This window comes from Scylla paramamosain, chromosome 17, assembly GCF_035594125.1.
Source record: "Scylla paramamosain isolate STU-SP2022 chromosome 17, ASM3559412v1, whole genome shotgun sequence".
NCBI classification, from domain to species: domain Eukaryota; kingdom Metazoa; phylum Arthropoda; class Malacostraca; order Decapoda; family Portunidae; genus Scylla; species Scylla paramamosain.
In genome coordinates this window covers 10900001-10925000 of record NC_087167.1, presented here as the reverse complement: position 1 = coordinate 10925000, position 25000 = coordinate 10900001, and the positions used below count along the sequence as shown (strand labels likewise).

Here is a 25000-nt window from a genome sequence, read left to right as displayed (position 1 = left end):
ACTCTCCCTCATCTTCGCTTCCCTCACTCTCCAGACTCTCCCTTTCATCACACTTCCTCCCCAAACTTACCCAACATCCCAAGTTCTCTCTTTCTCCCACAAGAATTCCGTATCCACCTGGCCTCCGCATTCCTCATAAACATAATTATATTTCTTGATTAAAAATAACGTGAAACTGACTGCATAAAACATTTAGCCGTTATTAATTAGCTGCAGCTGAACGCCCGCCGCCTGAATGTCACTGTGTGGATGACAGTGAGGACGAACGGATGAACGGTGGACGTGCGGAGCGATGGATGGGTGGACGGGCACTTCACTGCCACTCTGAGTGCTGGGATGCCTCGGGGGGACGCAGCTATAGTCATTTTCCACTTTCGACCTCAGTGGTGCCTAAAACGTAATGGTGTAGGCTGAAGAGCGCCGCTGAGGAAGGCGCCAGCGAGCTCATGGAAGTTAAGGGCACATTCACCTCTGGCAAAGATGATAGGCGTCCTGGATAAAGACTGCGGGCGCTTGGTTTTACCGGTGGATTCGTTATACGTTCTTATGTGTGCCCATTGTCCACTGAGCTGCTGAAGTGCCGTGCAGCGTGTAGGCACGAGGAAAATGGAAGGAAGTAGGCGTGGAAAGTTCTTGGGACTTGTAGGCATGTGAAGGATGAGGACAAACTGGAGTGGAAAGTGCAGAGGGTATGTAGGCATGCAAAAGATGAGGAGCAGCAAGCGTGGACGCGAACAGCCGGAGCGTTAGAATAAAAAAAAAAAAAAAAAAAAAAAAAAAATAAAATAAAATAAAAAACGCAAGAAATGGGAGAAGCATCATCATCAGCAGCAGGAAGGATAGGAGCAAACTTGGAGGTACCTGAGTGTGAGAGCAGGAGAAGGTGCAGAGAAAGGCACGAGGGAGCGGGGAAAGATGGAGTGAAGATGGACGCCCCTGGGCTGGCGTGCATCACCTCCGCTCGTTGAGGTTGACGATGCAAGACATTCTGAGGCACCCGAGACTCATCTGGGTACGGCATCTTGAGCGCCGCCGAGAGCTTCCTTTCACCTTCCTCTTCTTCCTTCTTATTCCTTTCTTTTCTTCCTCTTCGCCTGTTCACGTTATTATTATTATTATTATTATTATTATTATTATTATTATTATTATTATTATTACTACTACTACTACTAGTAGTAGTAGTAGTAGTAGTAGTAATGGTAGTAGTAGTAGTAGTAGAAGTAGTAGTAGTAGTAGTTACAGTAGTAGCAGCAGCAATAGTATCATCATTATGAACATGGTCATAGTCATCATCATCACCATTAATGGAATGGATTTAACACTAGTGATGATAATGTAGAACACTGTAGAGAAAATGAGACAAATTGTATGGATGAATAACTGTTACAGATAATTCCTGGCTAAATAACTCTTATCCAGTACGTGTAAGGTCGGGATGTATTAGTTATGGGACGACGAACGTTTTACTTTATATATATTTCCCTCTCTCTCTTTGTACAGGAACTCGTCAACATAACAGACATACCTTTATCGCAATCATCCTCTTCATTTTTTACTAGTTTCTAAGGAAAAGTCACCTTACCTTGAAGATTTCCTGTCACACTTGACGCGATACAGGTTTATTAATAGCAGTAGTGGTGGTGGTGGTGGTGGTGAGAGCGTGTGTGTTTGCGTGGGTGGGTGGGCGCACGTGCGTGGGGTTTTCATCAATCATAAATCCCTGCTCGAAAACAAAATATGATTCCCAATTAATCGACAAAAAATATTAAATACGTTTTGTAAGCCGTGCAATCCTAGCTCCACAGAAACACACACACACACACACACACACACACAGAGTTACGAGGGGAGAGCTTCGGTAAAGTAGCATAGTTCCCATTAATATTAACATTACCATTACCTAAGACAATGAATAATGCAATCAGCCATTCAGTACCTACATAACTTAGCCACAAAGTTACGTACAGAACTGTCTCGTAGTACATATAGCTCACCACTTGGAAATGCCTGAAGTAATCGTGTAGTAATCACCAGCCTATAGACGGCGGAGGAAGACAAGACGCTCAGACACTCCCTATTATGCACCCTCTGGAGACACGCATGGGAAATGGACAAGAAATGAGGACTTGTAGCAATGAAATGCATCCATTCTTTTCCTTCCTCACAAATCTGTCTTTACTGAACAACAGATACGTGTCTAACCTTTTTCATCTTCAAATTTGCCCTTTTCAATCAGAAATTTATCCTTTTCCAACACACATCCGCACAGTAAGTCTACATTCACTTCGCATCCGACACTAAAAAAGCAGGGTAGAAAAAAGTATACGAGACATAATATTATCTGCCGTATCTAATCTACCCTTGATCTACTCTTCTTTTCTGAGAGTTCATTTATTGATTTTAATTTATTGATCTATTTATTCACTAATTTTACTTTCATAAGCTGCGCATAATGAAATGCAAGACACACATCGGTATTTTGAATAAACGGCTTCAATGAAAAATTAAGCCAGTGGGGGAAAATGACAGAAAACAGGCAATTAATATAAATTATATATAGAATGCAGAAAAAAAAATATGATCAAAGAATTACAAAACAGGAAATAAAAAAAGAGAAACCATATTGGAAAACGAGAGTAAAAAAAAGCCTCAAAAAACATCAACACGTTAAAATAAATAAAAGATTTGATTGGTGACATCTAAAGGTAGAAATTATATTTTGTTTTGGTATGATCGGTGTGCCGGAAGTGCCAGCGATAGTTTTACTGCGAACAGAATGGCGAGTGATGACCTTTTAGCGAGGTAAAGCGCCGCCCGTACTCGTACTGCGTAGTTAACTGTATCAAAAGGTTCCCTCTAATTTGATAAAAAACATTATAGAAAATGTCTCGTGCCTAGCTTCTTTTTTTTTCTTAACTAAAGGAACGACATATCGATAAAACTTGCTCATCTTGAGTGTGTCGACTTATTTCCTGTCTCGTGTGTGTGTGTGTGTGTGTGTGTGTGTTTCTTGTCGGGCCTAATATTCTGCCATCTTTTCTACTCAGCTACGCGTCCACTCACTCCTAAAAATTCTTAAAATAACACAACTAGCCTCAAAATAATGATATATTTGCATACGTGCATTATGCAGGCAGTTTTGGAATATAAGTCATACGCATGATGTATTTATTCTATTTTTTTAACAAGGAAGACGTAAATATATACAATATTTTGCTTGAAATAATAACGAGACATTAATTCTTCATTACTGTCACGGCTCCTGTCACACGAGCGTGTTTCCACGCTTGCGTAGGCCAGATCATCTTTGGACGCTTCCTGGCATATCCAAACACGGTGCAGGATACAAACACACGGGATTCAATAAGGGGTTCACGCCAGGAGGGTAGGTCAGAATTCACACGGATGGAGATGCTACAGGCGCGCCCCTTTATGCACGCACCTTCTGCTGTGGCGCACCTCGTCAGGAGACGAGACAGAGCATTCACTCACACGTAATTATTATATGTTCGAGTATTTTTTTTTCTCAAGTATGTTCTGCATTTATTTACTCTTTATATTGGAAATTAAATAAATATATTTTTTCCTTTTTTTTTTTATTTGCACAGGAATTCAATTCTTTCCTTTACGTCCATCATAATAAAAAAAAAAAAAAAATGAAAAAAAAAACAGACCCACTTCCCAGGAAGGGAACACAAGAGTCACCAGGCGGCAAATCGTGTCCGTCGCACGCACTCTTCCGCCCCACTCACTGTTACGCCGCTGCGCGACAACAGACTTGTGTGTAGGAGCCTCAGCCCGCGTGGGTGAAAATCAGCCTGGTCAGACAGGTCATGATTGTCTAGTAAGTGGACAGGAATTATACGTGACTGGTTCGTGTTCAGCTTGCCAACATAAGCACGGACAACCCGCGCCTCCCCTCTGCTCCATCCCTCACGTGTACGCACCGCGGCGGCCTCGCTGTAATGAAGTACATCACTGAAAATTTTATTAAAGACTATAAACGTACTTTTTATTTACTCATTTATTTCTCTGTCTATATATTCATCTATAAGTTCATTATTTTTTCCTTTTCTTTCATGTTCCTGAATTCACATACTCAATTTAATTACGTTTTTGCCAAGGAATGCCAACTAAAAGAAGGAGGGACAGCCAGAGAACTTGATGAAGAGACGAGACAAATTCTGGTGTGGTTGCATAAACAAATGTGTGGCCGACGGATGAGTGAAGGGTGTGGTGACCTTTGTACTGCACTGGGACTGTAGAGGATGATAATGATGATGATGATGATGAGTTTTTCATATTTATTCCTCATTGGGAGTTTCACATATGGGAACGCCCTATATCGAGAAGCGTGCAAATATGTTACCAGAAAAAAAAAAAAAACGTATCTTGAAGCACATATGTGATTGAACAGTACACGAGTCATGTTTGTAGCCTTCATTACTCCTTTATGTGTACTGCGTCACTGGGCAGGCCGACCCGTCACTACGCGTGCTCTCAGGCCGCTGTTGATCAAGTGTTCAAATAAAGCATACTGCAGAAATTCAAGTGAATAAGTAAATAAATAATAAAGAAACAAAGGAAAAAAATGAAGATAAAATGAAATGAAAAGGGTTTGTGAAACTACCATTATCACAAAAAAATGTACTTGTGCTGAATATTTTGTAAAGTTTCGTCCTCAGGAGAGTATAAAAATTTCCACACTTCTTTTCACATTTATTTCACATTTTCCAAGAGCTTAATGTGGTTCTGATGCTCCGGATCCATTATGAACACTGATCCTGCTTTGTGGTCGTGAGAGATCATCGAAAAAAAATATTTATATATATACTCGTATATATATATACAGGGTGTCTCAAAAAAATGTACTCACTCTTAGAATTATGAGAAAACCTTTATTTAAGGACATAGAGTGAAATGAAATAGCATCGAATACATGAGACAAATGTGTTTGAAGAATCATGTTTGCGAATGTTCAAATTGATGACCATTATTGTCCAGATAACGCTGATAACGCGCACCAAGGGATTCGCAAACGTCGCGAAACATGTCATTAGGAATATCACGACATTGTCTTTCAATTTCTAATTTCAATGCATCAATTGTCCTTGGTTTGTTGGCATAAATGTTGTCTAAATGGTGTCCTGCAAATCCTCACGTAACAATTGAACGCCATGTAAACTTACCAGGAGTAACAGTGTGGTGTGGAATATCCGCATTGGGCATCATAGGACCTTTCTTTTTCAACGAAACTGTCAATGGTGAGAGCTACCTCAACTTGCTTCAGGAATTTGTTGGTCCACAAATTACAGAGATGTTTGGTGAAGACAGCGACATTTACTTTCAGCAAGATGGAGCACCTCCCCACTACCATCGCGATGTACGAGCTTACCTTGATGCAGTGTTTCCTGACACAAGGATTGGACGAAGGGGCCCCATTGAATACCCTGCGCGTTCCCCAGACCTAACACCCATGGACTTTTTTTTATGGGGATACTTAAAAGACAACATTTATGCCAACAAACCAAGGACAATTGATGCATTGAAATTAGAAATTGAAAGACAATGTCGTGATATTCCTAATGACATGTTTCGCGACGTTTGCGAATCCCTTGGTGCGCGTTATCAGCGTTGTCTGGACAATAATGGTCATCAATTTGAACATTCGCAAACATGATTCTTCAAACACATTTGTCTCATGTATTCGATGCTATTTCATTTCACTCTATGTCCATAAATAAAGGTTTTCTCATAATTCTAAGAGTGAGTACATTTTTTTGAGACACCCTGTATATATATATATATATATATATATATATATATATATATATATATATATATATATATATATATATATATATATATATATATATATATATATATATATATATATATATATATATATACGAGTATATATCCCTTGGCTTTTCTACAAACATCAAGATAACATTTTCCTGTATATATGCACTATTTTTTTTCTCTTTTTTAATAATTTTGCAATAGTTTGTCCCGCAGTGAAAGTAATGACTTGTTATGGATGTTGGTGTTAATGGCCCAGCATGCATCACGGCGCCCCATATAACGAACTCGTAGTATCACACTTATTTTTCTTCTCTAACTAAGCCACACTATTTTCATATACTGTCATGCTTGCCCGAAGTAAATTTTCCTCACGAATATCCCACCTTCAATATTTCCCCCAAATAATTCCTCTATGATGAATCTGATAAGTTAAGGAGGGGGAAGAATTTATCATCGGGGAAATGATTTTGAGATTTTCACTGAAGGATCTTTCTTTAGTGGAAGACTGCTTAGGTACGGCGTAGACTTGTGTGTGGCAGTGATCAGAGGAGCTGGAGTACGCAGTCACACGTGCTATGCTGGGCACGCACACTGATAGGAGGAGGAGGAGGAGGAGGAAGAGGCCACATGTGAAGACGTTCCAAGCCAGCGTGGCGCGGCAACACATCAACCTCCACTCATTTCAAGGAAACCATTTTCATGCAGCGGAATTATAGTGGCTGGTGGTGGTGGTGGTGGTGGTGATGATGATAATGATGGTACTTGTTTTGTGCGTAGCCATGTTATACTAGGCAGACGAAGACCTCAAATAGCAGCATGAATAATAATAAAATGTTCATATTTAAGAATAACTTTTCGTGATACACTTGCTATAACCACATGAAATTAAGTTATGTAGGTAAACAATTCACTGTTATGAGGACTGCCACTGCACCACCACATTGCTCTTCCCTGAGAAAGTTGCAAATACTTTACCAGGGCGCTCCGGTGATTTGCTGAGTCTCCTGATGGGGGCCATCACTTGGAACAATCTCGTCTTACTGTGCAGGAGTAAGACTTGTGATTCTCCTACGAGCAACGAAGAGATAAATTAAAATGATCTGTCAATCTCTCTCTCTCTCTCTCTCTCTCTCTCTCCTCTCTCTCTCTCTCTCTCTCTCTCTCTCTCTCTCTCTCTCTCTCTCTGACAGTAATTTCTTCTATTTTGCTATAACAAGTAACAAAAGTATAATTGGTCTTAAGTACATCACTGAAAATGTATAAATGATATATATATATATATATATATATATATATATATATATATATATATATATATAAATATATATATATATATATATATATATATATATATATATATATATATATATACATATATATATATATATATATATATATATATATATATATATATATATATATATATATATATATATATATATATATATATATATATATATATATATATATATATATATATATATATATATATATATATATATATATATATATATATATATATATATAAGTATATTACCGTAAATGTATAAAAGATTGGCTTGGGTAAATTTTCATTAAGTGCATCTGCTAGTTGAGGTGTACACAGAGAGACAATACTTAAATACCGTTCACTAAACATTTAGAAGGATCTTTTTTATTTACTTAAATAATTTTTCGTGTTATTTGCGAAACAGCACAATAACAGTGTACACTACCGTACTTTTAGTCACGTATATTGCTATCTTTTCCTTTCACTGGCACCCATGAAAGACCTCTCTCTATACGTATTTTTAAGTCTAAAATAAATGGAAGGGAGGTTTAGAGAATATTTCTATCTACAAAAAAAAAAAACAGGTATTAGCCTCAGCATAGGGTAAGCTAAAGAATATAAAAGTTACCTACTCGCGCAGGATATTAACAATAGTTTTCCTAGCAACTCTTTAAAATGTGCTCAGGAAAATGTATTCTTCAGAGTTATCACTTTGAAAAAAAAAAAAAAAGCTTAAGTCGTTTCGCTGAATTCAACAGAAGCCGAAATTTTAAGAAAACATCAAAGGGAAGATAAAGATTAACAGAAAGACACAATTTCCGTAAATGTGTATTACTGAAATAAAGAGGTGAGAGAGAGAGAGAGAGGAGGAGAGAGAGAGAGAGGAGAGAGAGAGAGAGAGAGAGGAGAGAGAGAGAGAGAGAGAGAGAGAGAGAGAGAAGAGAGAGAGAGAGAGTTCCGGTTATTCTTTTAATTTCTTTTCACTTATTTTTAAGAGAACAATACTTAGTGTTTATGAAAATGGTTAGGGGAGAGGAACAAAGCGACTGCAAACATGAGGGACAACAATTACGAGAGGCGGATGATGTCCATGACTAAACGACAAAACATTGAGATGAAAGAATGACACGCAACGAAGTGAAAAGAGAAGGATCGAAAATAAGAAAAGATCCATGAATGAACTAAATTGGCAAGAGGAAAGAAAACTGAGAGGAAGATTCAGGATAACAAACTCCCATTAATTTTATACGTATGTGGAAGAATGATTAAAACAAAAGAACAGAACAATACGCAAAATCAGATCATTATGAGAGAGGAGAGAGAGAGAGAGAGAGAGAGAGAGAGAGAGAGAGAGAGAGAGAGAGAGAGAGAGAGAGAGAGAGAGAGAGAGAGAGAGAGAGAGAGAGAGAGAGAGAGAACCATACAGGACAAGTACGTGTATGCCAGCTCTCCAGGTCACTGAGTCTACAACACCCTGACTTCACAATTACCACAATGAAAGGAACCCAAGGAAATAAATCTCAGTCAAATCTTGTGTTACTGAGAAGAATGTACAGTGGAGGTCATAAGTTCTGTCCTGCTCCCTCTCCTGCCCTTCCCCTTTCTCCGGTCCCTTGCGCTCCCCACGACCCACCGTTGTTCAAACCCTCGAACCTGAGCTGGCCACGTCTCTTGATGCGACGAAGCAACACAAAACTTATGACCGTGACTGTACTAAGAAGCGAAAATACCGAGGGGGTTGGGGGGAAGAGCTATCATAATCTCCAAGGCATACTATGATTAATAACATATACAACCAATACGACAATAACAGTCATCACAAGGTAACAATGGTACCTATTTTTTCCATGCCATGTTGGTATATACTTTTGTTATAAGGAATCACGGTTGCTTTTATATTCGAATCCTGCACTGATGTTATGCTTGCCACGCTTAAGTCGACAGCTTCCAGTTCCTCTTTTTCTTATGTTCTTTGCTTATGATCTCGTGTATAGTAAGAAAGATAAAGGAATCCATTCTCTCTTGCTTCACGTATACGACGATTGGAACCCGTCGTTGTGATGATACGCGTCCTTAGAACCCCGCCCAATATTCTGATGATGAGGGATGAGGGAGTCCTGTAGCACTGAGGTGGGCGTGGCGCTGGATGCAAGGGTATTCACACTCCCTGGATGGTGTGGCGGCACTGGGGCGTCTGTGGCTTGTTGGGATTAGGTATATTTTCTCCTGCTGTTTTTTCTCCCCATAAATCTTGAGATGGGCTTTGGTGTATATCTTCTGTGTCCTGTCCCGAGCAATGCCATTCATTGGTCTTCACTCCCTCCCTTCCCCCATACTCTCCTCTCTCTCTCTCTCTCTCTCTCTCTCTCTCTCTCTCTCTCTCTCTCTCTCTCTCTCTCTCTCTCTCTCTCTCTCTCTCTCTCTCTCTCTCTCTCTCTCTCTCTCTCTCTCTCTCTCTCTCTCTCTCTCTCTCTGGACGGAATAGAGGTGAGAAAAGTAGAGTCTTGCGCAGCGAGGCCGAGGGAAAATATCAAGCAATGCAACATTACGGCGATGGGAAGGAGACTGAATACAGTCAGTTCTACAGGTAAACTGTGGAACTTTCTGCCCGCGTGTGAATTTTCTCTCTATTAATTAAATTTTCTGTGTTAATATTGTCTCTGGTTTCGTTTTGTTCTCTACAGAGGCTGGCACCTTCAATGGGCATTTTCATTCCCCATTTTGTTGTTGCCATTGGTCAGTTGCCCTTGGCCAGATCCCCTCTTACAAAAAAAAACACACCTACTAAATAATTACACCAGAGGCAGGCAAACTAAGCTGTATGACGAAAATGGAGATTGGTGTGGCAGCGGGCCTAGTTCGTCCCCTTTATGCACACCGCTCACGCCCGTCACCTTCATGCTGACCACTCCACTGAACCTTCCACGGCCACCTCATGTTGAAAGGATGGAGCCCCGGGATGCTAAAACCCGCGGAGAGAACGCCAGTCCCGTGAAGCAATAATGTGACTACACGTACTCCGTCAACTAGTAACATGACTACTATCATACCACCACCACCACCACCACCACCTCCACCACAACAACAACAATAACCACGACAACTACTACTACTACTACTACTACTGCTACTATTACTATTACTACTACTACTACTACTACTACTACTACTACTACTACTTTTGTTGTTGTTGTTGTTGTTGTTGTTGTTGTTGTTGTTGTTGTTGTTGTTGTTGTTGTTGTTGTTGTTGTTGTTGTTGTTGTTGCTGCTGCTACTGCTATTTCTACTATTACTACTTGTAGTAGTAGCTACTACTACTACTACTACTACCACTACCACTACTACTACTACTACTACTACCACTACTGCTACCACCATTACTACTACTACTACTAATAATAATAATAGTAATAAAAATAATTACAATAAAATGTAGTAACATCAAACAACATGTTATTTTATTGCTCGTTACATTTAATCCAAGACCGCCGGAAGGATGAGGGAGTCTGCTAAGTCTCTCTCTACCTTCCCCCCTCCCCTTTCTCTCTCTCTCTCTCTCTCTCTCTCTCTCTCTCTCTCTCTCTCTCTCTCTCTCTCTCTCTCTCTTGCACAGCGTGACGAAAGACAGAGCAAAAAGAATACTTCACTGATTTCTTCACAATGTAAAAGCAGCGAAAAAAATTGTATATAAACTACAAAAGCATTCTACATTAATTTCTCCGATGAATATCCATATTTTTTTTTTCAATTTCCTTTTCTGCCACCCACTTGTAATGTATCCTGTCCACTTCAACATCTCTACCGTGTCTGTTGCTCCCATTCTTCCTTTCCTTCAACCTTGCCTCCTCGCGTCACTCCCATCCTCCCTATAGGCGTCCCATATTCATTCCCTTCAGCACTCTTCCCTCCTCCCTTTCCCTTCCTCCACGGCCACAGCAGCAGCAGCAGCAACAGCAGCAGCCCCTCTTCAACATTCCCTCCTCGCCACCTACTTTCCGTCCGGTAATGAAAGGTAATCACACTAATCTCGTTTACCTGAACCAATCAAACCTAACTGATTGGGTGACTGGTAATGTTAGTCGATTTTTTACTTACATTTTTTTCATTACACGCTCGCATCCTCTCAGGCCCAAGGTTTCTCAAGGGAGCAGTGAGAGAACCGCGTCTTCCGTGAGTTCTTTACCCTTCCAGCCTCAGTCCCCGTCTGTGCATTTAAAGGCTTCGGGATTCTTATTTGGGTTACTCTTTTAGAGCAGACATCAGTCAGTGCTATATATATATATATATATATATATATATAGAGAGAGAGAGAGAGAGAGAGAGAGAGAGAGAGAGAGAGAGAGAGAGAGAGAGAGAGAGAGAGAGAGAGAGAGAGAGAGAGAGAGAGAGAGAGAGAGAGAGAGAGAGAGAGAGAGAGAGAGAGAGAGAGAGAGAGAGAGAGAGAGAGAGAGAGAGAGAGAGAGATTGATGTTTTATTAATTATAGCTTACCTATCAACTCTACACAACCATCCACCTACCCAAACGTACACACACACTCACACACACACACACACACACACACACACACACACACACACACACAGTACACATGCGGCTGCTGCGGGATCCCATTTTGCAGAGTGGTATTTAAATGATTCTCTCTGATGGAGCGGTTTAAACATTTATAATTTCACTGTGCGGTATTAAAAGACATCTGTTTACCATTACGCAAAAATGTAATGAGTAGAAAAAGCGTCCCTAGCGTAATGTAACTGCATCTATATTTAACAGAGGGTATTTACATTGTCCTTTTCTGATAGAGTTGTTTAAACACTCGATTTTGCTGTGCGATATTCAAAACACATATTTACCTTTAAGTAAAATGTATAAAGAAGAAAAATAGCACCTTACTTAATGTACCTACATCTGAATTTTACAAACATTATTATTTTTTTGCATAGAAAATTCAGTTTATGATTTCCCTTCGTGACACTAAAATGTGTACATGTTTACCATCACGCAGAAAGTACTGGGTAGAAAGAGACCACTGTACCTGCTGCAGGAAACGGTAGGACGTGTGTTCGTTATAATGCTGAAACGAGCAAACCTCAGCGACACAGCGTACACAGAGCAGTGCATCATCCCTACTGCGCATTAAAGGGGAAAAATTGATGCCTGGACTATTACTTCCACTTTCACTTCACCGCTTGGCCCACCAGCGCCTCAGCCCGCCCACACCCGCAGCCGCCACCAGCTACACCACCCACCGCCCACACTAACACCACTACAACCACAATGACAATCACGATACTTTCAACGATGGCAATGTGTGAGCTTTCCAAGTTGATACTCTGGTTAGCTTTTCTTGCGTACGTTGTTTGTTCAGAATTGGTCGAGAAAACACCGATAAATCCCTCTTGCTCGAACACAAGTAAAAGAGCAGTGCGTTTGGGAGTCGAATCCTGGGATTATGCACCTCCTGTGATGTGTTTGGTGCTGCGAACTTCCCTCATCCTCCACCCCGCTGGGAAGGGAACACGTCAAAGCATAATAGCCTACAATAATACAAGTAATAGTCTGTGTTCCTTCCCTTCAGCTTGTTCCTTCGCAGAAACCAGTACGGATACAAGACTCGTATATGTAGCAACGCAAGACAAGGAAACATATTCTCAGCATGCTTCTCTTGACTTAATTTTTTTTTTCATTTTTTACTCATGATTTTTTTTTTTATGTAGATGCAGAGTAAATGGTGAGGAAGCGGTGTTTCAATTGTAAAAGGAAGAGGAGGAGAAGGAGGAAGAGGAACAATAAAAAAGAACAATGTAGCAATCTAATAACAGGTTACACAACATCAGGTCGCCTCTTCAAGTTCATCATGGTAACTAATCCTCTTTTCGTTCCCCTCCTGACGTTCTCTCTGTCTCTCTCTCTCTTTCCACGGTCTTTTCCTCTATCATCTCCATCTTTCCCGTCCTACCTTCCTCTCCCTTAAACCTTCCTCCTTCTGCTTTCCTTCTTATCTAACCATCTCTTCAAAAATCCCTCTTGTTCCCATTCCGTTCCTCAATTTCCCTCATTCGCTCCATCTCTTTTTCTAAAAATCCTTCTCCCCGTGGCGCTGCGTACTAAGAGTGATGCAAGTTCCCCCTTTTATTTCACTCACCTCTCTTTCTCTCTCTCTCTCTCTCTCTCTCTCTCTCTCTCTCTCTCTCTCTCTCTCTCTCTCTCTCTCTCTCTCTCTCTCTCTCGCCTCTCCCAGCTTTAACGGCCTCTACCTCCCTCATCAGCGTCACATCTCACTCTCATTCACACTCACCTTTCTCGCTTTCTTCATGCTCTCACCTCCTCTTCCTGCTCTCATCCCCTCTTACCTTCGCTTATTCACCCTCACTTCATCACCCCCCTCTCTCTCTTTCTCTCTCTCTCTCTCTCTCTCTCTCTCTCTCTCTCTCTCTCTCTCTCTCTCTCTCTCTCTCTCTCTCTCTCTCTCTCGCCCTTATCTCCCGCTTATCTCGCCTCCACTCCTGTCCCGCGGCCTTCACCTCTCATCATGCATATGAAATGATCGGGAAGACCTAGCGCAGAATAATAAAACCTCTATATAATCAACGAGTGAAATATTTAAAACATTTCGCATCACAGACCGGAACAAACTAACAGTGGGTTTAGTTTAGTGGAACAGCGAGAAATTTCAGGGCCAGATGCGTGGCGTGGCTTTGCTCTGTTGCATATAATATTTCAAAAGTTTATTCTTTTGAAGTATACATGGGAAGAGTGACATAATTTCTATGACAGACACCTAAATATTTAAATTGCCGTTTGATCGTCGTACCATTGAATAAAATTAAATATAACTTTATAAATACATTACATATATATATATATATATATATATATATATATATATATATATATATATATATATATATATATATATATATATATATATATATATATATATATATATATATATATATATATATAAGATAGATAGATAGATAGATAGATAGTAGGTATATATTCTCCCATCAGTGCTCATACACTAACATTAAAAAATAGTAAATTACCCAGACATATCAGTGTATTGCTACCTGTGCGATCAGCGATGAAGTATCAGACAGCACAGCAGTGTGTGACATGTTAGTCCAAGAACTATTGGTTCATTTTAGGGTTGATGAAGCAAATTTCACGTCAGTGACATGTAAACCGTACAGTAATTAAAACTTCACGGTTCGCAGCGCCTGTTAATGAGCAGCGCCTCACAACAATGCTAAGGAAGACACAGCGATATTTGCTTTTGCATCTGACACAGGTAAGCTCCGAAGGTTTGCCACTCAGCATATTGGTCGCTCTTCCTCTCGCTTAACGCTTACCAACATGCTGGAAACAATACAAAAATATTTGTAATTTCTGATTAACGCATTCTGGTTAGGTAAGTTCCCGATGACAGATGGTCTCGGCATGCCTACTTTAATGTGTTCCTCTGCAGTGGCCATGCAATGTTTCTCTCCCCACCGTCCACTTAATTTTCAAATCCAAATCTTTTTCGATGGAAAGTCGACAGGTACAACAACGTTTTCTCACGATTTTAGATGCCAAAACTTTTCCTTCACCGCCACTCCTCGCCATATCCCCAGTCCCTCTTCACACCACCCTTCCCCTTCACACGACTCTCCGCTCTCCAGCTTCTCCTCCACATCCAACACTTGTTCGTTCTTTCCTCACTCCTACTAGCTCGACCTACAAACATTAACATTTCCCTGCTCCACCCGGCGCCTCGACGTGCGTGAGGACTCGGGCCGCGAGGGTCAGGCCAGGTCGCACCTGTTGAGGAGCTCAACCAACACAGAAACGGATGTATTGTCACGTAGCGAAGTTAAGTAGCAGGCAGGGCAGACACACTCAAGTGGACCTGGCTTTGCTCTTTCGCCGCTCCGCTCACCTGTGTGTGTGTGTGTGTGTGTGTGTGTGTGTGTGTGTGTGGTTATTTGGTATGGTCGTTTTGGTTAGTAAAAAAAAAAAAAAAAAAAAAAAAATGGAAGGTGGTCATATAGGTCGGTGGACAGATAGAAAGATAGAGAGATAGCATGGTGGTATTCATTCTTTGCTAACAAAGGGTATAATTCAACAAACAGAGGAGGTGAGTGAATTTAGAATAAATTTGGTGACTAGGTGTGGCGGAACAAGAAAGCCTGATAATTTTTGCAGGAAGGAGGAGGACAGGGAAGAGGAGGATGAAAGTGAGGAGGAGGAGGAGGAGGAGGAGGAGGAGGAGGAGGAGGAGGAGGAGAAAAATGGTAGGACGAATATCAAGAAAACAAATGTGAAACAGGGTGTGTCCATTGTCACAATATGACAAAAATTAATTGTTTCCTTCACAAAGGAATGAAAGTCAGTGTTTTCAGGGCCAGATCACCTGTGCGAATTGGTGGAAATGGCAGGGCAGGGTGCGGAGTTAGACATTCATAAAGCAAACGATTTTACAGGAGAAATAAAACGAAATAATTATAAAAAAAAATGGCGATGCAAACTGAGGCGAAGAACAATACCGAGAATACAAGACACCGCTAGCGTCCACCGCCTCACTCTCACCTCCAAACTGTTATGTAGTTACTCATTCCTCCTCCCACTCTACAGTCGACACCCGAGCAATTGGTTGGGTGCGTGGTGCCTCCCCGGGCCACACTCTGAACCCAGGCTGGTGTGGGCGGGTGCGCGCCGTGCCATCCATCTCCTGCCTGCCTCTCCCATCGTGAACCAGGAACGCGCTGAAGTAATTACCCGATAAATTTCTCTTCCGGTGTCTTTAAAACAACAAGGAAATCGTCGCAGTCCATCACCAATACGCCCCGAAGAAAACGGATGACGAGAGCCCCGAAAATAGGAAGACAGCAAATAAAACCAGTACATAAAAGTGAACACAGCCCAGTCGCTCCAAATTTTTGCTTTCTTTTATATTTCTTTTCCGTTTTCTTTCCTTGGCTTTTTCTTTCCTTTTAAAGTTCGTCTAACTGGTAGTTTGTCTGTAAATATATTTGTGTGAGTCTCTCTCTCTCTCTCTCTCTCTCTCTCTCTCTCTCTCTCTCTCTCTCTCTCTCTCTCTCTCTCTCTCTCTTCCTTCTCTTTCTGTTGTTTTTCTCTACTCTATATCTTCTCCCCCTTCCTTCTTTTTTCTTCTTTTTTCTTCTAAATCTTTTTCTTCTCCTCCTCTTCCTCCTTCTCCTCCTCGCTTTTCTTTTCTCTCACATGCAGCACTACCGTCATACCACCACCACCACAACCGGTTCAGTACCAAGAAGCGTAAGGCCGAAGTCAAGCTGATGACGCAGCCTCGCTCACCCCACGCGAAGGAGCCGACAAACCCCGACGTTAGGCGGCTGCGGGTCAATTGTGTGTGACCAAGACGGAGTGGAGGAAAGGAGCGTGGTGGTTGTGGTGGTGGTCTAGGCTGTTCGGGGAGGAGTGGTGGGTAGGTGAGGGGAAAAGGAAGGGGAAACGTGTGGGTGACAGTTGTGTGGTGACATTGAGGGGAGTAGGGGAGACCATTATGGAGAGAGAGAGAGAGAGAGAGAGAGAGAGAGAGAGAGAGAGAGAGAGAGAGAGAGAGAGAGAGAGAGAGAGAGAGAGAGAGAGCTATTATGTTAACGTCCGCATTGCCCGCTGCCTCATGATTAGGTGTGGAATGTACTGTTAGTGTTGCTGACATTAAGGCAAACGCTCTCTCTCTCTCTCTCTCTCTCTCTCTCTCTCTCTCTCTCTCTCTCTCTCTCTCTCTCTCTCTCTCTTCAGTGGAAAATAAAACTCGAATTTTTTTACCTACTATATATATTTATACTTGCTTTTCTTACTTTTGTATCACGAGTCTAAAAATATGAATTCAATGTTCCCTACTGAAGCCGAACATCATGGGAAGAAAAGAAGAAAAAACGAGACATTTCAAGGTTTTAATCCAAACTTAAGACGGAAGGGTTCGGAACGATTCGAGTTCACAGTTCGAGATTTTTCCTTCACTTGAGGGAGTTTCCGGTGCATCTGGAGCATTTTGTTTCCAATTCTGTATTTTTAACAAATAAAAAAGATTACCTTTGAAGATGAGTCACACGATAATTTTTTTTTTCGTACCCCGAGAAAAAGGAAGGAAACAGAAAACGAGAAAATGAGGACGGGATGGAAAGAAAGAGAGAGGCACAGAGGGAAGAAAATGTTGAAGCAAAGGAGGGATAGAAGAAAGAAAAAAAATCAAATAGATGAGAAGTGGAAAGGAGGAAAAGTATGAGAGATCGGGCTAAGACAGAGGAAAAGAATAAGCTAAGATGAAGATAATGGAGCGGAAAGGGAAAGGGAAAGAGGAGAGAGAGAGAGAGAGAGAGAGAGAGAGAGAGAGAGAGAGAGAGAGAGAGAGAGAGAGAGAGAGTGAGAGAGAGAATTACTTAACGTTTACGTGGAACAGGGAGAGGGGGAAGCACGGGCCACTGAGCAGGGCGAGTCTGTGTATGGGAGGAAGGCCAGGTTGGTCACGGGAGAGAGAGAGAGAGAGAGAGAGAGAGAGAGAGAGAGAGAGAGAGAGAGAGAGAGAGAGAGAGAGAGAGAGAGAGAGAGAGAGAGAGAGAGAGAGTGTGTGTGTGTGTGTGTGTGTGTATGAGAGAGAGAGAGAGAGAGAGAGAGAGAGAGAGAGAGAGAGAGAGAGAGAGAGAGAGAGAGAGAGAGAGAGAGAGAGAGAGAGAGAGAGAGAGAGAGAGAGAGAGAGAGAGCAGTTCCATGCATGACTAGCACCATCACAACTCCGCTGCTGTCACCATTAACACCACCACCACCACCACCACCACTACCACTGCTTCCTCTAACATAAACGCTTTCTCCAACGTCACCACCACCACCACCAACAACAACAACAACAACAACACTCACTACGACCAATCAAAAAGGAAAAACATTCACCAGTCACAACACCACCACCACCACCACCACCACGAACAACAACAACAACAGCAACAACAACAGCAACAAGTCATTATCATCCTCATCACCACCACCATTGCCACCTACTGTTTTTCTTTGATTTCTCTTTCTAACCTTAAAAAGAAGGTCCCTAATAACTTCTGGTAGTAACTCATTTGTTTCTCTCTTCCAGGTACGGTTTGGTGAATTTTGCTCAGCGAGAACCATTGAACCATTGAACGTGGGGTAAGAGAGAGAGAGGAGAGAGGAGAGAGAGAGAGAGAGAGAGAGAGAGAGAGAGAGAGAGAGAGAGAGAGAGAGAGAGAGAGAGAGAGAGAGAGAGAGAGAGAGAGAGAGAGAGAGAGAGACGTAAGATAGTCTCCTCATTCAGCGTGTGTGGGGAGGAAAGCCAAACAGGATTTACGTCTCTCTTAATTAATCACTTCATTAATCACAAGTAAGAAGTAATGCCCCCCACCAAAAAAAAAAAAAAGAAAGAAAGAAAACGAGAGCTGACCCAAAAGAATGATTTCCTGTTATTTCCTTTATAGTTTTCAAAGGGAATATATGTCAGTCTATCTATCTATCTATGTATTGATCTATCTAGACGAACACAAACAGGGAGGGATAAATATACATATAGATAAAAAAAAAACTAAGAAAAGAGAAAAAAAAATATATAGATAGACAGATAGGTAGACAGATAGATTGAATAGTACGTTAATGACTAAAGATACACATACACCTTAACATTCTCTCTCTCTCTCTCTCTCTCTCTCTCTCTCTCTCTCTCTCTCTCTCTCTCTCTCTCTCTCTCCCCTCCCTCTGGGCTCTGTAATCCTGATGTCCACGTGGTCTCCTCAGCAAAGCGACCAATAACTGATGTGTAACTGACTGAGAGCGACTTCAGTACTGTCGTGTGTCTGGTGGTGGTAGGAGACTGGCAGGTGAGTGACGAGCGACGGACACTTTCTTTAACGAGCCCGTGACGCTTATGAGAATAGATATGTTGTTTAATTAAAGTGAGTGATTCTTGATTGACAGCTCCCGCGTGGGTAGAAGCTGCGCTCCTCATGGGGTTGCGACAAGCATTCTGCTCCATTCTTTCCCCTACAGGATAACAATAGCTTTACTTTTTCTTTATTTCGTTCATATGTTGTAACACATTGAGGTGTTACATTAGGAAATTACTGTGGTAAATGTAAGTGTCAAAGAGCGACGAGAAAATAAACTTTAAAAAGAAGGGGAAATGGAAGTGCTAGGGGTTATTAGAGCAAATACAAATGTTAAAGGGCTAAAGTTTAGAGGACTGAGGCTTATAAAAGGCTAGAGGCTGATGGCAGATACATGTGTTAAAGGGAGAGGACAAATGAAAATGTCATAGTTGGTGAGGCGGATGCAAACCCCAAACACTTAGGGCCAATGCAGGTGTTAGGAGAAATTAGCTTAATGAAAGTGTTATTGGACTCGGTGAAAGCAGTACAGGAATGAATCCTCCAGTAAAACTGTGGGCCAGGGACTAGCGGGTGACGTCACCGTGTCGTTAAGGTGTCCTGATGGGGCTTTCTAAAAATACCATCGTCCGCGCTGCTAATGGCTCCGCCTCGGCAGCCACGGGAACACGACAAGCCACCACTCACCGCCAAGCCTTCACACCCACCACATCGAACTCCCTAGTATCTCTCTCTCTCTCTCTCTCTCTCTCTCTCTCTCTCTCTCTCTCTCTCTCTCTCTCTCTCTCTCTGTCTTGTATATAAAATACTGAAAACACCACACGACTTAATTTCTGTAATTATCATCATCATCTCTTACATTATTACTGTAGTTATAATCATCCTTGCTCTCATCAACTCAAGCATTACAGTCTAAGAAAAATAGTAATTTCTTTCATTCAGATGCATGCTATGCATGCAAGCGCGCGCGCGCGCGTGCACACACACACACACACACACACACACACACACACACACACACACACACACACACACACACACACACACACACACACACACACACACACACACACACACACACACACACACACACACACACACACACACACACACACACACACACACACACCATCCCTACACCACCACCAGCCACACCGCCACCAATCTCATTATTGAAAAAGAGAGAACAATTCCCTGATGTTTTTCATACGTTATTAAACAAAACAAAGTTATAAAGCACAATAATTTCACGTAATAGGAAAACTGATAAATATTTAAGTTAGACCCGCGAGGCCTTGACCGCGAGGCTCCCGGTGCAGCCACGTGCTTTGTAATCAGGAGATATTATCGAGGCGCGGCAGGTAAGCGAGAGATGCGGCGCCAGTGTGATGAAGAGCCTCCCATCACTCACGACGCACCTCGCTTATTTACATTACCAGGGAGGGACGCGCCTGGAGCCAAAATAAAAACAGCGTAACGAGGGGAAATTCTGGACAAGCGCCTGAGTCCACGCGAGCATCGGGATTACAGGACACAGTGAGGGGACTCCAGCCCAGCACGATGAGAGAGAGAGAGAGAGAGAGAGAGAGAGAGAGAGAGAGAGAGAGAGAGAGAGAGAGAGAGAGAGAGAGAGAGAGAGAATACAAGACATGAGAAACTGGCGCAACAAAGGCTTAAGAAACCCGAATGAGTGACAAGGCACGGATGACTGCTCCTCTTATACCTTCCTTTACTACACACGAACCTTTCACCTCAACTGATCACCTGCTTTTCTTATCCTCTAAACTAACAATCACCATCCTGAAATTTCATAATGTACCTCCTTAAACTTTTACTGCTTAGGATGAAATTCTTTAGCAGCGTATTTACAAGTAACAAATTTGTCCGCAAAAGTGCAGCCCACGTAATACTTTCTGTAGGGGTTACGAATGAGGGAGGAAACACTCACGTTTTATCTAACCGTTCGCTCGTCACCGGCAGGCAGGGAAGGACAGGGTAGGGATAAAGAACCTGCAACAAAAAGAGAGCCTTGTTGAACACTTCCCAGGCGCACCATTACTGGGCCAGACCGCACCTTCATCCCAGTCGTCCCCACCTTACATTACCATAACCCCAGTGCGGCGTCAGTGTCCGGGCCGTGTCTCACTCACTCACCCCTGATGAGGCAAGGTGAGGGGAGGAGAGACATCAGCTAAAACGAGAATCCTCCACGCCTTCTGAAGTCGCCGGTCTCAGATCAAAATGGATGAAAGAGTCGTTTTCACAGCTTCAAGAAACACTGCTTCTCAGCGATACAGGTGAGTCTCAGTGGTCTAGTGTTCAGCCAGTGCCGCTCTGAGGTTCTCGGGGCAACAAAGTGGCAGAGTCCCCAGGAGGAGAAAGCAAACATCTCAGGGAAAATGGGGAGGATCCGCTGCTGGACGTTATTTCTTCTTTTCGAGTCTTAGTTCCCAAACTTTACTTGTGGCGTGGGAGGTCTTGTCTGTAGGGAGTTCGCGGCACCTCGCTCTGGCGCACAAAATCTTGTTTCTCTGTTTTATGTTGAAATGTTGTGTTTCACATCTTCTAACATTTTTAACATATGAAGATGGAGTCAGCTAACCAGCATACCTTTTTGATTATTAGGCCACATTTCACCGACACGAATTTGGCGGTACTTCAGCAGTTGCATGACTAAAATATTGCCTCAAACAAATAAACCAAGAGCAAAACACTAGGGTCTGAGAACCTCGAGCGCGGCAGTAACGTGATGTAGAGGACCCGAGGGAAGTGGGTCGCGGAGGGCAGCAGGATACTGCCGTTCTGGTATAGCAGGACACCTCTAATACTTTGGGTCTTATTCGCATTATCAACAGGGGCTACTCTTCCTTGTCTTCATCTAGTTAGTAGTTGCGAAGCTCATTTATCACCTTTGAGGACTACCTAGGGGGGAAGGGAAGGCTAAGAGGAGGCGGAGGGCAAAACAATGGTTAGGAGAGGAGGAAAAACATGGACTCTGGGACAAGAAAATAAACAAAATACAATTAACTACCAAGAACAAGTAGTATAAAGAAAATAAAACTGAAAAAAAAACTACACATGTAACACAGACAAGATATCACAGAATGAACAAATTTCAGGTAACGAAAAGAATGCAAATAGGTTGGAATAGGAAAAAAAAAAAATAGTGGAAGAACTAAAAGAGAGAAGTGAAGAGGTTTCGAGAAAACTTTAATAGAAGAAAATTAAGGGAAGAAGGTGATAGAAACCAGGGAGACAAATTATGTAAATGACAGGAAAGAAAAGACCATTGGATGCATACGGATTAGAAGGAAGGAGAAAGGCAAGACTGTAGAAAAAGAAAACTGAGAATAACGAAAAAAAAGGAAATGAACCTTTTTCTTAGTGGCAGTGGGGGGGGGGGCGGAGGGGCTCATATCGAGGGAAGACGAGCGTGGGGGAAATTTAAAGAGAGAAAAGTATTCAGTTAGATAGGAAAGTGATTAGTACTGAAAGATAGGAAAGGGAGGTGGAAAAAAATGTTAATGGAAGCAAGGGAGTCGTAACCTCCTCGATCCTCACTAGATTGATTAGTTTCCTGGCAATCATTAAGGCAGACAAAGAGGGACGAGGCCGAGATGAAAGGCAGCACAGGAACCCAAGACGCGGGACTCTGGAATTCTAAGGGTGGTAAAATGCTGCCGGGTTGTCATAAGGCACAAATAATCCTTCGGTTAGTTTAATATCAGGTTTCAGTGAGCTGCCTACATGGAATCCCTTCAAAGTTGAGCTCATATCCCTCGATCTGGACGTGATGTCGGCCTGAATGGAGGGTTCTGTTCGTTTCCTTTGTCCTTCACTAAAACTGCTACCGTACGTACTTAGATGGGATCTAATTTTTGGATACTAAACGCTTGATTTGTGAACAGATCTGGACTTTCACCTAAAAAAAGAAAAAGAATGTGTTCAACAAGTGCTTCTATGCGTACCCATGAGATGTGCCTTTACGAAATGATGAATAAAGAGTTATCAGATAATATCAGTAAGAAAAAAAAAACATTGCATAAACCATAGAAACGTAAGTCTATATGTGTCATACCTGCACCGAGTTACACAAGCGTGGGCAAGACTTGCTGTTTCAACGAGAAACACGATAATTCCTCGGCTATATGCAAAAAACCCTAAAAAAAGCAGCGTGCAGCAGAATAACTATAGGGGCAAGGGCTAATGCTGGTGTGTAGTGACCTCGTCAAGGTATTCCCCGCCCTGCAGATCCCGGGTGATGGTGCTGTCTGTAAGAACACCAAAGTCTTGCGCATAACGTTAGTAATCTGAATTCGTCATGCGAAAGAAGATTCAGTGCACCATAAAAGGCTGGCAATTTGTTGAAAAGTAAACATTAACAGCAAACACACACACACACACACACACACACACACACACAATGTCGATTCTCCTTCCAGTTAAGTCTTTCCAGCACTCTTTCTTTATTTAGCAATTATGCTTTCGTTTCCTTTTTACGCACAAAGGAAATTACCCTCACATGTTTTCGTTTAAATATTATCTTGTCCTGTTATCTGTTCTACTGCTTCCACCACAAACATACAAAATAAGTTTGTGACTGTGTGTGTGTGTGTGTGTGTGTGTGTGTGTGTGTGTGTGTGTGTGTGTGTGTGTGTGTGTGTGTGTGTGTGTGTGTGTGTGTGTGTGTGTGAGGAAATGCCGTACTTCGAGCTAAATCAGTGTCTTCGCCCACTTTTGGTATGACTAAATACAGATAAGACATTTTTGACACGTATTTAATTTTTTTTCCATAATATAATTTCTTACGCTGATTTTGTTCTCTAGATAATTTTACGAAGACTTCCAATACATTATTTCCTGAACACATGTGTCATTTGTATATTAACATCTTAACTATTAGTCCTTTAACTTTATTATCCCTTGTCAATAAAAAATAAAAAAAATATGGCAATCTATAAAAGAGACTGTTTACATAGAGCTGCTATACTTCTTTAACATTAATCGAAGCCTCCACCTTTAATAAAACTATTCTACATCTCCTCTCAGATTAGACAGTACAGCTTATCAAAAACAATTCCGTAAAGTATAATTAACCGGACCTTTGCTGTTCCTTTGCGTTCTCTTGTGTTCCTTTCCGAGGGTGCAAATGAGACGTTTTGAAGCACCAGTTCGGAGGAGGACAGACGGCAGGCGAGGCGAGGAGTGGGTCCGCGGCTGCTAGTGAAGGGACTGGAGGGTGGGAGGGACGGGGCAGGCTCTCTCTATATGCACATTATATTGAATTAGTTCGAGTAGGAGTGCAACAGTCACGTTCACTGTGTGTGTGTGTGTGTGTGTGCGTGTGTGTGTGTGCGCGCGAGAAGGGTAGGTAGTCACGGCGAATAATGGAGAGGGACTGCTGAGTTGAGGGGGGGGGGGGACGTGGCCGACTGTTTGGGTAGTGGATGGGGTTGGGGCGCTGCCGTGGTGGGAGTGTGTGGGTGTAGGAGGGAGATAAGGTGAGGTTTCGGAGCGGGTCGTGAGTTGGTTTGGGCGAAGAGGGGTAGGGGGAGCGTGGCTGCTGGGAGAGAGAATGCGGAGGCGGGGGTGTGTTTGCTGAGAGGGTGGTGGTAGTGTAGGGAATGATGACAGAGTACAAAGGAACACAAAGAAACACAAAGAAACAGCACAAATTAGGTCACATCGAAAATAGCACCGTCACGGGAGTTCTAGAATTATAACAATAAACTGGAAAATTAACTAGGAGAGAAACAAAGCCACGGAGAAAACATGACAAAGAGCGGGTTTTCTTTGTGCGTGTGTTTTGTTGATGCATGTGCTTCCGGGACACGCCACCCAGCGGCACGAAGGCATCTGCTGGAAGGGACACTCTCTTATCGTTACCTTGAATACTACATTAAAAGGAAACATAAATAAACGATACTGCAATAATATCCTACCGTAAAATCGTGCACGAGAGTTACCGTCAAGTTTGCGTTGGATTTTCAGAGGACCAAGTTTTTCTCTCTGGTCAAGTTCGTATCTGGCACCGAAGAGTCTGTGGACTGACT

General features: G+C 42.1%; 1 protein-coding gene and 1 long non-coding RNA gene across 2 annotated transcripts in view; one reads left to right on the top strand and one right to left on the bottom strand.

The window, feature by feature from the left end:
* LOC135108462 (dopamine D2-like receptor) overlaps positions 1-18255 on the top strand; it is a 69343-nt gene extending 51088 nt beyond the window's left edge. The window contains exon 2 of the mRNA XM_064019504.1: positions 18188-18255. Within this exon, the coding sequence (XP_063875574.1) occupies positions 18188-18244 (57 nt within the window). The 3' untranslated portion in view covers positions 18245-18255. The remainder of the gene's footprint in view (positions 1-18187) is intronic.
* LOC135108463 (uncharacterized) overlaps positions 1-25000 on the bottom strand; it is a 125785-nt gene that overhangs the window by 49155 nt on the left and 51630 nt on the right. The window contains exon 2 of the long non-coding RNA XR_010272284.1: positions 20896-20957. This is a non-coding gene — a long non-coding RNA (uncharacterized LOC135108463). The remainder of the gene's footprint in view (positions 1-20895; positions 20958-25000) is intronic.